This window comes from Dipodomys ordii, unplaced genomic scaffold, assembly GCF_000151885.1.
Source record: "Dipodomys ordii isolate 6190 unplaced genomic scaffold, Dord_2.0 Scaffold139, whole genome shotgun sequence".
Taxonomy (NCBI): domain Eukaryota; kingdom Metazoa; phylum Chordata; class Mammalia; order Rodentia; family Heteromyidae; genus Dipodomys; species Dipodomys ordii.
In genome coordinates this window covers 4,009,280-4,021,723 of record NW_012267355.1, presented here as the reverse complement: position 1 = coordinate 4,021,723, position 12,444 = coordinate 4,009,280, and the positions used below count along the sequence as shown (strand labels likewise).

Genomic DNA, 12,444 nt, shown 5'->3' with positions numbered 1-12,444 from the left:
GAGGGACAGCGCCCAGGCCCAGAGTTCAAGCTACATGACCAACAACAACAACAACCAAAAAAAACTGTTCATTTATTTTGTGTAGTGGTAACACAATTATTAGCCCAAATCACCTGGTAACAATCACATACTATTCTCCCCTTCACTAAGAGAAATCAACAGAAACAGATTTTATATTTAAAGAACATTTCTTGTGATTTCTCTGGATTATTTTAGTTTAATTAACTTTTTAACATTTTAACTTCACAGAAAGTAAGATTTCTTTTAACTTTGAACCTAGCACTGAGTTTAAACAGGTATTAATATTTTCTTCAGATCTTCCTGTTTTACCTTGAAAAGAAAGAAACTATATCAGATATATTCAAAGTTTCATTTCTTTTCTTTCTTTCCTCTCTAGAATTAATGATTATCCCATATTAGGGTGTGCTATTTCCTTGTATGCTTGCATATGTTAAGGAGTTGTGTATGTGTATATATATATATATATATATACATATAAATCATATGTGATATTCTTTATGTAGTATACATTCAGTGCTGTAATACATACTTTGTTTAAGTTTTAAATGAAACTTGTTTAAGTTTTACATGAAACTTGCACTAGACATACAAAAATATATATGTTAGTATCATCTATATTATATACTTTTACAGAAAATCTCCTTACTAGTATATCTTTTTGTACCCTGTTTATTCAATTACTTTATCTTGGGAACTTATCCATTTTGATAGGTGTAAATTCAGTCATTGATTTTAAATGATACAGTTTCCCATTGTGTAAACAAAATCTAGCCACTCCTCTGTTGAGTGATGGTTTATGTATTTGCTAATGCAATCACTGTTATAATCAAAGTCCTGATAGACATTTCCATGTGCACCTGGTTAAGGAGAAAGAAATGAAATTTCTATGAGGTTGGATATGCATATCTTAAACTTTTGAGGTAATATGAAATTTATCTTCAGAGTAATTGTCCTAGTTTATTCCTTTAAATTTTTACAGATTTTTAAATACTTATGTCCACATGCTATTTATACTGTATAATTGTTCTCAATATCTTATTTTATAAATGTTCTATTTTGCTCTTTGAGGCTTTAATATAACTGCTGGGATTGACGAAGAAACGGGGTTTGTTTATGGAGGAAATCGCTTGAATTGTGGCACATGGATGGATAAAATGGGAGAAAGTGACAGAGCTAGAAACAGAGGAATCCCGGCCACACCAAGGTAGTGTTGTTTACAGTGCTATGTGATTGTGCTTTTTTGAACTCAGGGCCTTAGTTTTTTTCCCTAAAGGCTGGCACTCTCCCACTTGAGTCATATAGCTCTACTCCTAGCCTTTGTAAGGTTAATTAAAAATAAGAATCTTACAAACTTTTCTGCCCTGGCTGGCTTCAAACCACAATCTCAGATCTCAGCCTCCTGGCTTGTTTATGCCCTTTTAATCTACCATTTCCTTTTTTAAAGACATGCCTGTTGAATCTTTTACTTTTTCTAACCAAATAAAGGAAATTCAGAATTCCATCAAATTCAGTCCTTCCATTTTATCAATCGGAATCTCTCTCCTCCTTCTGCCCTTCCTCTTCTACTCACCCCTTCCTCTTCCTTTGTGGAAGCACACAATCTCCTTAGAGTAAGTCAGTCATGTCAAAGAGCTATCTCCTCTCCTCTGGAAACTTTGATGGTGTTTTGATGTGCATCCCTGCAAACATCACTAAGGAAAACTTTCATGTTTGATTCGCATGTGGTTAAGACATTTTCTGAATCTAGACTGCTTTCAGTGTAACTATTTCATTATGCCATCTATTGCAAACATAGAAGTAACCAGTTGTCCATCTTTCAGGAAACTTTTTCACTTCCTGAACTTTGCTTTTTTTCTCTCTAATTTTTTTCCTTTATCCTATAATTTTCCACTTAATCAGTTTTCTTTCTTTTGATTTATACAGACTTATATAGATTATTTCCTAAATATTGCTCCTGATACTATATAAAATTGAGAATCTGTTTTCTAATCCACGATTTTATCTTCCATCAGAACTGTACCAAAACTAATCAAATAGCTCATCTTGAACTGGATACTCAGAGAGTGCACTTGCTTAGCCTGTGGCCTTGGGTTTAATTGCTAGCGCAAGAAAAAAAGAGATAAAAGAAAGTTTCTGTCTTTACTTGCTTACAAATTCTTTAAAAATCCTATTTGTTTGTATTGTCTTGTATTGTCTTTCAGTAGTTGTACAAAAGGATTTCAATCCAACAGGTCAATTTATGAATGCAATGCATCTTCCATCATTCTCCACTTCATGTCTCTCAACCCAGGCCAACATTATTAGATCTTATATTTTCTTTTTACTTTCCTTGGAAATGATTATTTATAAATATGTTACAAGGGGCTAGAAATGTGGCTCAGGGGTAGAGCACTTGCCTTGCATGCATGAGGCCCTGGGTTTGATTCCTCAGCACCACATAAGCAAAAAGGAAAAAAAGCTGGAAGTGGTGCTGTGGCTCAAGTGGTAGAGTGCTATCCTTGAGCTGAAGAACTGAGAGACAGCACCCAGGCCCAGAGTTCAGGCCCCATGACTGGACCCCCCCCAAAAAAAAAGTTACAAAAATAATGGCAAAATAGTAAAAGGACATTTCTCATGATTTAATACAAATTCCTAATAAATTGAGAACTTTTTTGTACATAGTTGTACATTAGTCATAATATTAAATATAACATTACTCATAGCATTAGTTGATTAATATAATTAATTTTGTTAATGTTATAATTTTATTTAAAAAATTAATGTTAGTTATTAGTCATGATTAGTCATATTAGTTAAAATTTTTCTTGTTTGGGGATCTTGGAGTGGTGATTGGTTGATTGAGTGTTTTTAGTGTTAGAGCCCAAACCCAGGGCCTTTTACATGTTAGGTTAGTCCTGTACCAGTGAGCCACCCATACAATGCTAGGCTATTTCTCAAATGCTCTTTTAAATAGTGTTTAAATGAATCCAACTTAGAAAAATAAAGTTTATTTTTAATTTAGAGATGGGTCTGCTGTGGAAATCGTCGGCCTGTGTAAATCTACCGTCCGTTGGTTGCTGGAATTATCCAGAAAGAATATTTTCCCTTATCATGAAGTCAGAATAAAAAGACATGGTAAGCTGTTCATTTTGTTTACCAAGAAATTTCTAATGTACTGTGCTTACTTTCACCAGTATAATTACCATTTGACTCAGTTAACTATTTCCTCAAGAGGAAATAAAAATCATCAGTTTCCTAGTGTGGGAATTTTAACAAACCTGGTTACAAACCATACTCTGTGTGTGCATGTGTGCACACACACACCCATGCCAGTACTAGACCTTAAACTTAGTGCCTGGGTACTGTTCTCTGAGCTTTTGTGCTCAAAGCTGGGGCTCTACCACTTGAGCCACAACTCTACTTTCAGATATGAGTCTCACAGACTTTGCTGCCAAAGCTGGCTTCAAAACATGATCATCAGAGCTCAGCCTCCTTGAGTAGCTAGGATTACAGATGTGATATGAACCACCAGCACTTGACAGCCACACACTTTTTTTTTTTTTTTCCTGGTTGTGCAGCCTGATCTCTGGGCCTAGGTACTGTCCCTCAACTCTTCAGCTCAAAGCTAGCACTCTACCACTTGAGCCACAGCACCACTTCTGACTTTTTCTGACTATATGGTGCTAAGGAATCGAACCTAGGGCCTCATGCATGCAAGGCAAGCATTCTACCACTGAGCCACCTTCCCCGCCCCCACACACTTTTTTTTTTTTTGTAGGTCATGGGGCTTGAACTCTGGGCCTGAGAGCTATCTCTGAGCTCTTCAGCTCAAGGTGAGTGCTCTACTACTTAAGCCACAGCGCCACTTCCAGTTTTCTGGTTTCTGGTGATTAATTGAAGATAAGAGTCCCACGGACTTTCCTGCCCAGGCTGGCTTTGAACCATAATCCTTAGATCTCAACCTCCTGAGTAGTTAGGATTATAGGCATAAGCCACTGGTACCTAGCAACCACACACTTTTTATAGTACCTTTGAACTCAGATAAGAAAATCTACCTAGTTATTATTTCCATGTTGTGCTATTTTTTTTTCAGTTACAGAGCAGAGTATATGCACACTTTTGAAGTCTTCACATGTTTTTCTAGAATACTGCTGTCCAGTATAGCTACATACATAGTATGAAATTTTCTAGTATTCACATTTGGAAAAAGTAAAAAGAAACAGATGGAATTAATTATAGAATCTTTAACTTAATGTAGGTAAAATACTGTTCGATGTCTAATCAATGCAAAATTATTGCATGAAAATTATTTTCATTCTTTTTTGAGATGTATAATTCTTTGAAATCCTATGAATATGTTTCATGCATAGCACATCTCAATTTAGACCAGTCAGAAAGACCTTTAAAAAACAGTCATCTGACTAGGAATGTGGTTTAGTGGGACAGTGCTTGCCTAGCATGCATGAAGCCCTGGGTTTGATTCCTCAGTACCACATACACAGAAAAAGACAGAAGTGGCACTGTCGCTCAAGTGGTAGAGTGCTAGCCTTGGTCAAAAGAAGCTCAAGGACAGTGCGCAGGCCCTAAGTTTAAGTCCCAGGCCTGGCAAAAAAAAAAAGTAGACATCTATCTTTTCCTCCTAGAAGATAAAAATAAGTAAACTAAATATGACTAGCTGCTTGAAATGCTTTAAATATCTAAAACTATGTCGTTCATCCTTTTTCAGGGAAATTTATAGCAGTCTCCTATGATGAATGGAACAGAAAAATACAAAACAACTTTGAAAAGCTGTTTCATGTTTCAGAAGACCCATCAGACCCTAATGAGAAGCACCCGAACCTAGTTCACAAGCGTGGCATATACAAAGACAGCTATGGCGCATCAAGCCCCTGGTGTGACTACCAGCTCAGGCCAAATTTCACCATAGCCATGGTCGTGGTCAGTGTTTTCCCCATTATTTTCAAACCTCAAGCATGGTGGTGATCACATTTTCCCTATTTGTTTTCAAGTTCATTTAGCTGAAAAAGCATATTCCTTACTAGTTTTATATATAGTCTTCTGACCACTATTTGGAAAGCTATTAACTAGTGAACCAGCCATGTGTAGTTTAAACTCACATTCTTTGTTGTATTGTTCTACTTAGTTTTATCTACTGAAAAATTCACAATTCTATTTTTTAAATAGCATTAAGATCAACTATAAGCTATAAGGGTACTAAAATCATGGTTTATATTTGTCTAAGCCTGCTTAGGTATTTCTGCTTTGGCAAAAGGTGACTTGGCCTAGTGTAGTAGTACTTGCCTGCAATCCCAGCTACTCAGGACAGGTATTCCTGTGTCTTGGACAAGAGGATTATGATCTGAAGCCTGGGCAAAGACCCAATCTGAAAAACAAACCCAAAACAAAGGGTTTAGGGTGTAGTTCAAGCGGTAGAATGTTTCCTTAGCAAACTCAAGGCCCTCAGTTCAGTCTTCAGTACTGCTGAGCACTGATGGCTCACACCTATAATCCTAGCTACTTAGGAAGCTGAAATCTGGATCATGGTTTGAAGCTAATAAACTACTCAGAAAAGGCCAGAAGTGGCACTATGGCTCAAGTGGTAGAATGCTATTTGCTCTTTGCTTGAGCAAAGAGAAGCTCAAAGACAGTGCCTAGGCCCAGACTTCAAGCCTCAAAGGAAAAAAAAAATCTTCAGTATTGCAAAAAGAAAAAAAAATTACTAAATGTAGTACAGAATGGAATGCTTAAAGATACACAAAGCAGCTTTGTGCAGTTGCATTTGACTTCAGTTAGTCATTGAAATTGATATAGACTTCTCTCTCTTCCTTGTGCAAAAAAATCACAAGTAATGTTACTCATGCTATTAGAGGACAAGTTTTTCTGTATTTTCATATGACCCTAGAACTAAAAGAAATGGATTCAGATATACTTACCGGAAACTCTGATACATCTTGTAAAAGAATCAATTAGATAGGAATGAGTTTTGCCTTCCTTGTAGCTTGGGATCTAGTGTTCAGTCTGGAAGTTTGGAGGGGTCATGGTCACCTCCATATGCTTTCACCTCCCTGTCAGACCCCAGGGATTGAACCTGAGTATCTGTGCAAATTATGACCCACACTGCATTGTCAAATAAGTTGTATTTTCTAAGTTTATGATTAGCTTATATAAGTGAGAGCTAATTCTTCTGTGATCTTAAAATGTTTGCATATTTAATTTGACCTCCTTTAGGCCCCTGAACTCTTCACTACAGAAAAAGCATGGAAAGCTTTGGAGATTGCAGAAAAAAAATTGCTTGGTCCCCTTGGCATGAAAACTTTAGATCCAGAGTAAGTTGGAACAGTAGTATTAAGAATGTTGTTGGTATTGTATCTAAACATGGACTGTTGTATCTGAAAACAGAAACTTCAGCCATTTACCTTTTCTTACCACGAACATCTCTGAAATTACATTCAAACTGAGTTTGTGAAAATGTGTTTGGTGTCTTCGTTGAGCATCAGGGCTGAAATGCTTATCCTATATTCACTCATCAATTAAAGAGTTTTTAGTTTATAAAACTAATATGCCAGGCTGGGAAGGTGGCTCATTGGTAGAGTGCTTGCCTTGTATCCATGAGGCCCTGAGTTCAATTCCTCAGCACGACAAGAGCAGAAAAAGCTGGAAGTGGTGCTGTGGCTCAAGTAGTAGAGCGCTAGCCTTGAGCTGAAGAGCTGAGGGACAGCGCCCAGGCCCAGAGTTCAGGCTCCATGACTGACACCAAAAAAAAAAAAAAGCTTAATATGCCATGAATATTTCTTAATGCTTTTTTTTCTGTGTGTGCCAGTACTAGGGCTTGAACTCAGGTCATAGGTGTTATCCCTTAGCTTTTTCACGCCCGTGGCCCGTGCCTAGCTATTCTACAGGCTGAGATATGAGGATTACAGTTTGAAGCCAGCCTGGGCAGGTAAAGTCGGTGAGATTCTTTATCTCCAGTTAGTCAACAAAAAAAGCTGGAAGTAGAGGTGTGGCTCAGCTGCCTTGAATGAAGAAGCTAAGGGACAGTGCCCAGGCCTAGCATTCAAGTCTCAGTAGCAGCGTGCGCACGCACACACACACATATACACACACACACAGAGTAATATGTGGTTATTGTGGATATTTGAAAGTATCAATATATATAACAAAAAAGTAAAGTTGCTTTAAATCTCTTTACCAGAAATAAACATTACTACAGCCTTGTGTCTTTCCAGTCTTATCTATGGTTTTGTTTTTTTTTTCTTTTTCCCTTCTTTTCCTTTTTCTTCTGGGTTGAACCCAGGACCTTGTTCATGCTGGGCAAGTACTCTACCATTTGAGCCATATGCTTTTTTTTTCTTCTTTCTATTTTGTATTTAAGATATGATATTGCTACTTTTTTGCCTAGACTAGTCTTGAATTCCTGATCCTCTTGCCTTCTCCGACTGAGTAGCTAGAATTACAAGCTATGCTACCATTCATGGCTTCTATGCATTTTTAGACCACACATGCATATACCTAGGAGAATCTGTATAAGAATTTCCTGAGTTAAATCTCAGCTGTGTACACAAAGAGATAAACTAACAACAGCTATTGGCCTGGGGCTGTAGCTGTATACAGAGCACATGCCTAGCATGTGCAAATCCTCTACCCTTGCTACATTTCCCTAGTCTTAATTCTTCCCAGAGACAGTCTTCATATTTAAAGTTGTGTCTCCTAATAGTTCCTTCCAAGCTTCTAAATAACATGCATCTGCAACTATTTTATATTTTAAGTACTGTCAATAATGACCACATTCAGTTCTGTCCTTACCTCCCTACCAGCCCTTCCCATCCTTCCCATGTAGTCACCTCACTTTTTTTTTTAATGAACAGTTTTGTTTTTATTTTAGTACACACTATTCATGGCATGTTTCTAGTTGCCTTTCTGTTTTTCTTTGACTGCTGCCTGTCATTCCCATGTTTTATGTATCAGTAGATGACAGAGCCTCAGCTTGTCATTTCCCTACTTTGTGTGACCTCATTTCAGTCATGAGATGCAAACTTTTGTATGTGTGTGTATTTACCACACTGTGTGTTTATTCACAGTATAAAACTAAATCTCACAGTTGAAGCTTCTTCATGTGGCCATGTCTGTATCACTAAAAAGAAAAATATCAAATCGAATGCAGCTCTTACATTATTTGTTATAATATGCTTATTGTATTGTTTAGAAATGTAAATTATATGGATTATAACAATATGCATATTCAGTTGCTATTTGTTATCTGACACTATATTTCTTTAAAATGGCTCCATAAAAAAGTTAAAAAAAACAACTTTCTTCCAGGTTCTGGTGGCTCACACCTATAATCCTAGCTACTCAGGAGTCTGAGGTCTGAGGATCAGGGTTCTAAGCAGCCCAGACAGAAAAGTCTCCATGAGACCATTATCTTCAATTAACCACTCAAAAAACAAAAGTGGAGCTGTGACTCAAAGTGGTAGAGCACTAGCCTTGAGCAAAAGAGCTTAGGGACAGCTCCCAGGCCCTGAATTCAAGCCCCACATCCCCCCCCCCAAAAAAAAAATTCTGAAAAAGGCATGGTGGTACACTCCTATAATCCCAGTACTTGAGTGGCTGAAACAGAAGGATAAAAGTGTTGTAGGCTAGCCTGGGCTACCTAGCAAGACCCTATGTCAAAAACCAACCAAACAAACTGGCTCCAGTGGCTTATGCCTGTAATGCTAACTACTCAAGAGGTTAAGACCTGGGCTGGGAAGGTGGCTCAGTGGTAGAGCTCTTGCCTTGCGTGCATGAGGCCCTGGGTTCGATTCCTCAGCACCACATAAGCAGAAAAAAAATAAGCCGGAAGTGGCGCTGTGGCTCAAGTGGTAGAGTGCTAGCCTTGAGCTGAAGAACTGAGGGACAGCACCCAGGCCCAGAGTTCAGGCCCCACGATCGGACCCCCCCCCAAAAAAAAAGAGGTTAAGACCTAACGATCCAAGTTCAAAGCCAGCCTAGGGAAGACTCACCTATAATTTGCCAGCAAAAAGCTGAAAGTGGAGACTCAAGTGCTATAGCACTCACATGAGCAAAAAAAAGCCATTGGTGGGCTGGAAAGGTGGCTCAGTGGTAGAGTGCTTGCCTTGCATGCATGAGGCCCTGCGTTTGATTCTTCAGCACCACATAAGCAGAAAAAGCCGCAAGTGGCACTGTGGCTCAAGTGGTAGAGTGCTAGCCTTGAGCTGAAGAGCTGAGGGACAGTGCCCAGGCCCAGAGTTCAGGCCCACAACCGACCAAAAAAAAAAAAAAAGCCATTAGAGAACATCCGAACCCTGAGTCCTACCCAGTACCAGCACACAAAAGGTAACAAAAATAATTTTTTATTATTATTCTCTATAATCACCAAAACTCTACTACTGAGCTACCTTCCCAGCCCTAATCTTACTTTTATACTTTACTTTAAATTTTTGTGTGTGTGTGCTGTTCCTGGGACTTGAACTCAAGTTCTAGACTCTGTCCCATACCTTTTCCCCCCACGCTAGTTGTTCTACCACTTGGGCCACAGCTCTACCTCTGGATTTTTGGTAGTTTAGTGGAGATAAGAGTCACACAGACTTTCCTGCTTGAGCTTTGAACTGTGATCCTTAGATCCTAACCCCCTAAGAAGTTAGGATTACTGATGTGAGCCACTAGTTCCCAGCACTTTAATTTTTACTAGCTCAAATTCCCATCTGAATTTTTTTTTGAAAAGATGATGAGCAGGAGGGGGTTACAGTTACATAAATAAAGTAATGAGTACATTTGTTTTAAATACTGTTACCCCATCTCTCATTTTCTCCCGCTTACCCCTCCCTAGTCCCCTTTCCCCCACCTTGTAAAGTTCATATCCAGCATAGTAACAAGTGAGTATCAATGTTATACTAGTTCATCCTTTGCCCTTTGTCCTGTGATTTCTTTTCCCTTCCACAGATTGAATAAACTTAGATAGATACAAAACATAAGATACAGAAAACTAAGAGAAACAGAAAAAAGAAAAACTTTATATAGGACATAATAACCTCTTGTTCCCATACCTTGGAGTTCATATTGACATGCTTCATTGTTTATGGTCCTATGCACAAAGCAATTGTGCTGAGACCTGAGGATCATGGTTCAAAGCCAGCCTAGGCAGGGAAGTCCAGGGACGCTTATCTCCAATTAACCACCAGAAAACCAGAGTGGCGCTGTGGCTCAAGTGGTAGGGTGCTAGCCTTGAGCTGAAGAGCACAGGAACAGCACCCAGGCCCCACAATCAAAAAGAAAAAAAAGAAAAAAATCATAGACATATCCTAGTTCTTAATGATTACACAGATATTAGAAACCTAGTAAAATAGTTGACTTGAAACTCAATAGTATTCAGTCCTTGAAAGCAAGGGCTTTCATTATAACTATTTGTTTATCTTTCCTGAGCACATTATTATCAGTATAGACTATTTGTGGTTAGATGATGTAATAAGGCTAATGTATTATGTCATAGATTAACAGATAAAATGATTTGACTATTTCTCATTTGACTATTTTTCCAGTTCTCTTGGTGTTGCAATTTCTCTATGCTTACTCCATAATACTTAACTAAATGTCCATTGTTTTGCAGTGATATGGTTTACTGTGGAACTTATGACAATGCCTTAGACAACGACAACTACAATCTTGCTCGAGGTTTCAATTATCACCAAGGACCTGTAAGAATTTTGTTTTACTCCTTTGAATTCTCAGTTTGAGTTATTTTTTGACTAATGTTAAGTATTCACAGTTATTTAAATCATATGTTCACATCATACTTTTTTTTAGGAGTGGCTTTGGCCTATTGGGTACTTTCTTCGTGCAAAGTTATATTTTTCCAAGTTGTTGGGTCCAGAGACTACCGCAAAGACTATATATTTGGTTAAAAATGTTCTTTCTCGACATTATGTTCACCTGGAGAGGTAAGTTATCACAGGCATATAATTTCCACAACTAATGTCTTCTCAGTTTATTAAATATTAGATGAATAATACTTATCTTTTGTGTGCTTGAGTTATTACAATAGAATTGAAACTTTTATTCTTTTTTTTCTTTGTATTGAACTCAGGGCCTTAACTCTGTCCCAGAGCTTTTTGTGTTCAAGGTTAGTACTCTACCATTTGAGCCACAGCCCTACATCTGGCTTTCATTTGGGGATTCTTAAATGGAAATAAGAGTCAAAAGTCAAGCCACGTGCCAATGGTTCCCACCTGTAATCTTAGCTACTCAGGAGGCTGAGATCTGAGGACCAGGGTTCAAAGCCAGCCTAGGCAGGCAAGTCCGTGAGACTCTTACCATCATTTAACCACCAGAAAACCAGAAGTGGCACTGTGGTTCAAGTGGTAGAGCACTCACCTTGAGCTGAAGAGTTCAGGAACAATGCCCAGGCCCAGAGTTCAAGCCCCATGACCAGGGGGGAAAAGTATTTCTTACCTCTTTTGTCTTACTAGCAGCTAACAGTGATGGACAATGTGTTCTTCTTTTTTTTTTTTTTTGTATTATTATTGTTATCTTTAAGTAGTTGTAAAAAGAGGTTTCAATTCAACATGTCATTTATAAATACAATATTTTTTGATCGATGCAGGACATGGTTTCATTCTGTATCAAGTGACTAAAATGATTGTTGATTGGTTCCTATAATAGAAGACACACATAACTGTTCTTGTCTGCTTAAATGTATGTGAGATTATGTCTCTTAAAATGTTCTTTTTTTTTTTTTAGATCACCTTGGAAAGGACTTCCGGAACTAACCAATGAGAATGGCCAGTACTGTCCCTTTAGTTGTGAGACACAAGCCTGGTCAATTGCTACTATTCTTGAAACACTTTATGATTTATAGTTAATACAGGGAGATTTAACAAATATGTAACCACCTGTGGAATAATAGGGTCAAAATACAATGTAAATGCCTTACATGCACAAGCTCAAGTGATATGTTTTTAAATCTCATATAATGTTGATGCCCTGTTAGATAAATTAGAAAGCATTGCTTTGTCTTTTTTTTTTTTTTTTTTTTGACACAGCCTTGCTATGTAGTCCAGTCTAACCTTGAGGTCATGATCCTCCTGCCTTAGCATCTGAGTGCTAGGATTATAGACATATACCACCAAGCCCAGCTCTTCTTTTTCTTTTTCTTTCTTTTCTTAACTTTTTTTTTTTTGGTTGGTCGTGGGGCTTGAATTCTGGGCCTGGGCGCTGTCCCTGTGCTCTTCAGCCCAAGGCGAGCACTCTACCGCTTGAGCCACAGCACCACTTCCAGTTTTCTAGTGGTTTTTATTGGAGATAAGAGTCTCATGGACTTTCTGGCCCAGTCTGGCTTTGAACCTCGATCCTCAGATCTCAGCTTCCTGAGTAGCTAGGATTATAGGCGTGAGCCACCAGCGCCAGACTTCTTAACTTTTTAATATACAAAAGTACCTCTCAGATTGA

General features: G+C 38.1%; 1 protein-coding gene across 2 annotated transcripts in view; it reads left to right on the top strand.

Annotated features, from left to right (window-relative positions):
- Agl (amylo-alpha-1, 6-glucosidase, 4-alpha-glucanotransferase) overlaps positions 1-12,050 on the top strand; it is a 71,241-nt gene extending 59,191 nt beyond the window's left edge. For both annotated transcript variants that reach the window (XM_013031427.1, XM_013031428.1), the window contains exons 28-34: positions 1,090-1,225; positions 3,023-3,135; positions 4,727-4,938; positions 6,229-6,326; positions 10,607-10,694; positions 10,804-10,937; positions 11,737-12,050. In XM_013031427.1, coding sequence (XP_012886881.1) covers positions 1,090-1,225; positions 3,023-3,135; positions 4,727-4,938; positions 6,229-6,326; positions 10,607-10,694; positions 10,804-10,937; positions 11,737-11,854 — 899 coding nt within the window. In that variant the 3' untranslated portion in view covers positions 11,855-12,050. The remainder of the gene's footprint in view (positions 1-1,089; positions 1,226-3,022; positions 3,136-4,726; positions 4,939-6,228; positions 6,327-10,606; positions 10,695-10,803; positions 10,938-11,736) is intronic.
- Positions 12,051-12,444: the final 394 nt, after the last annotated feature.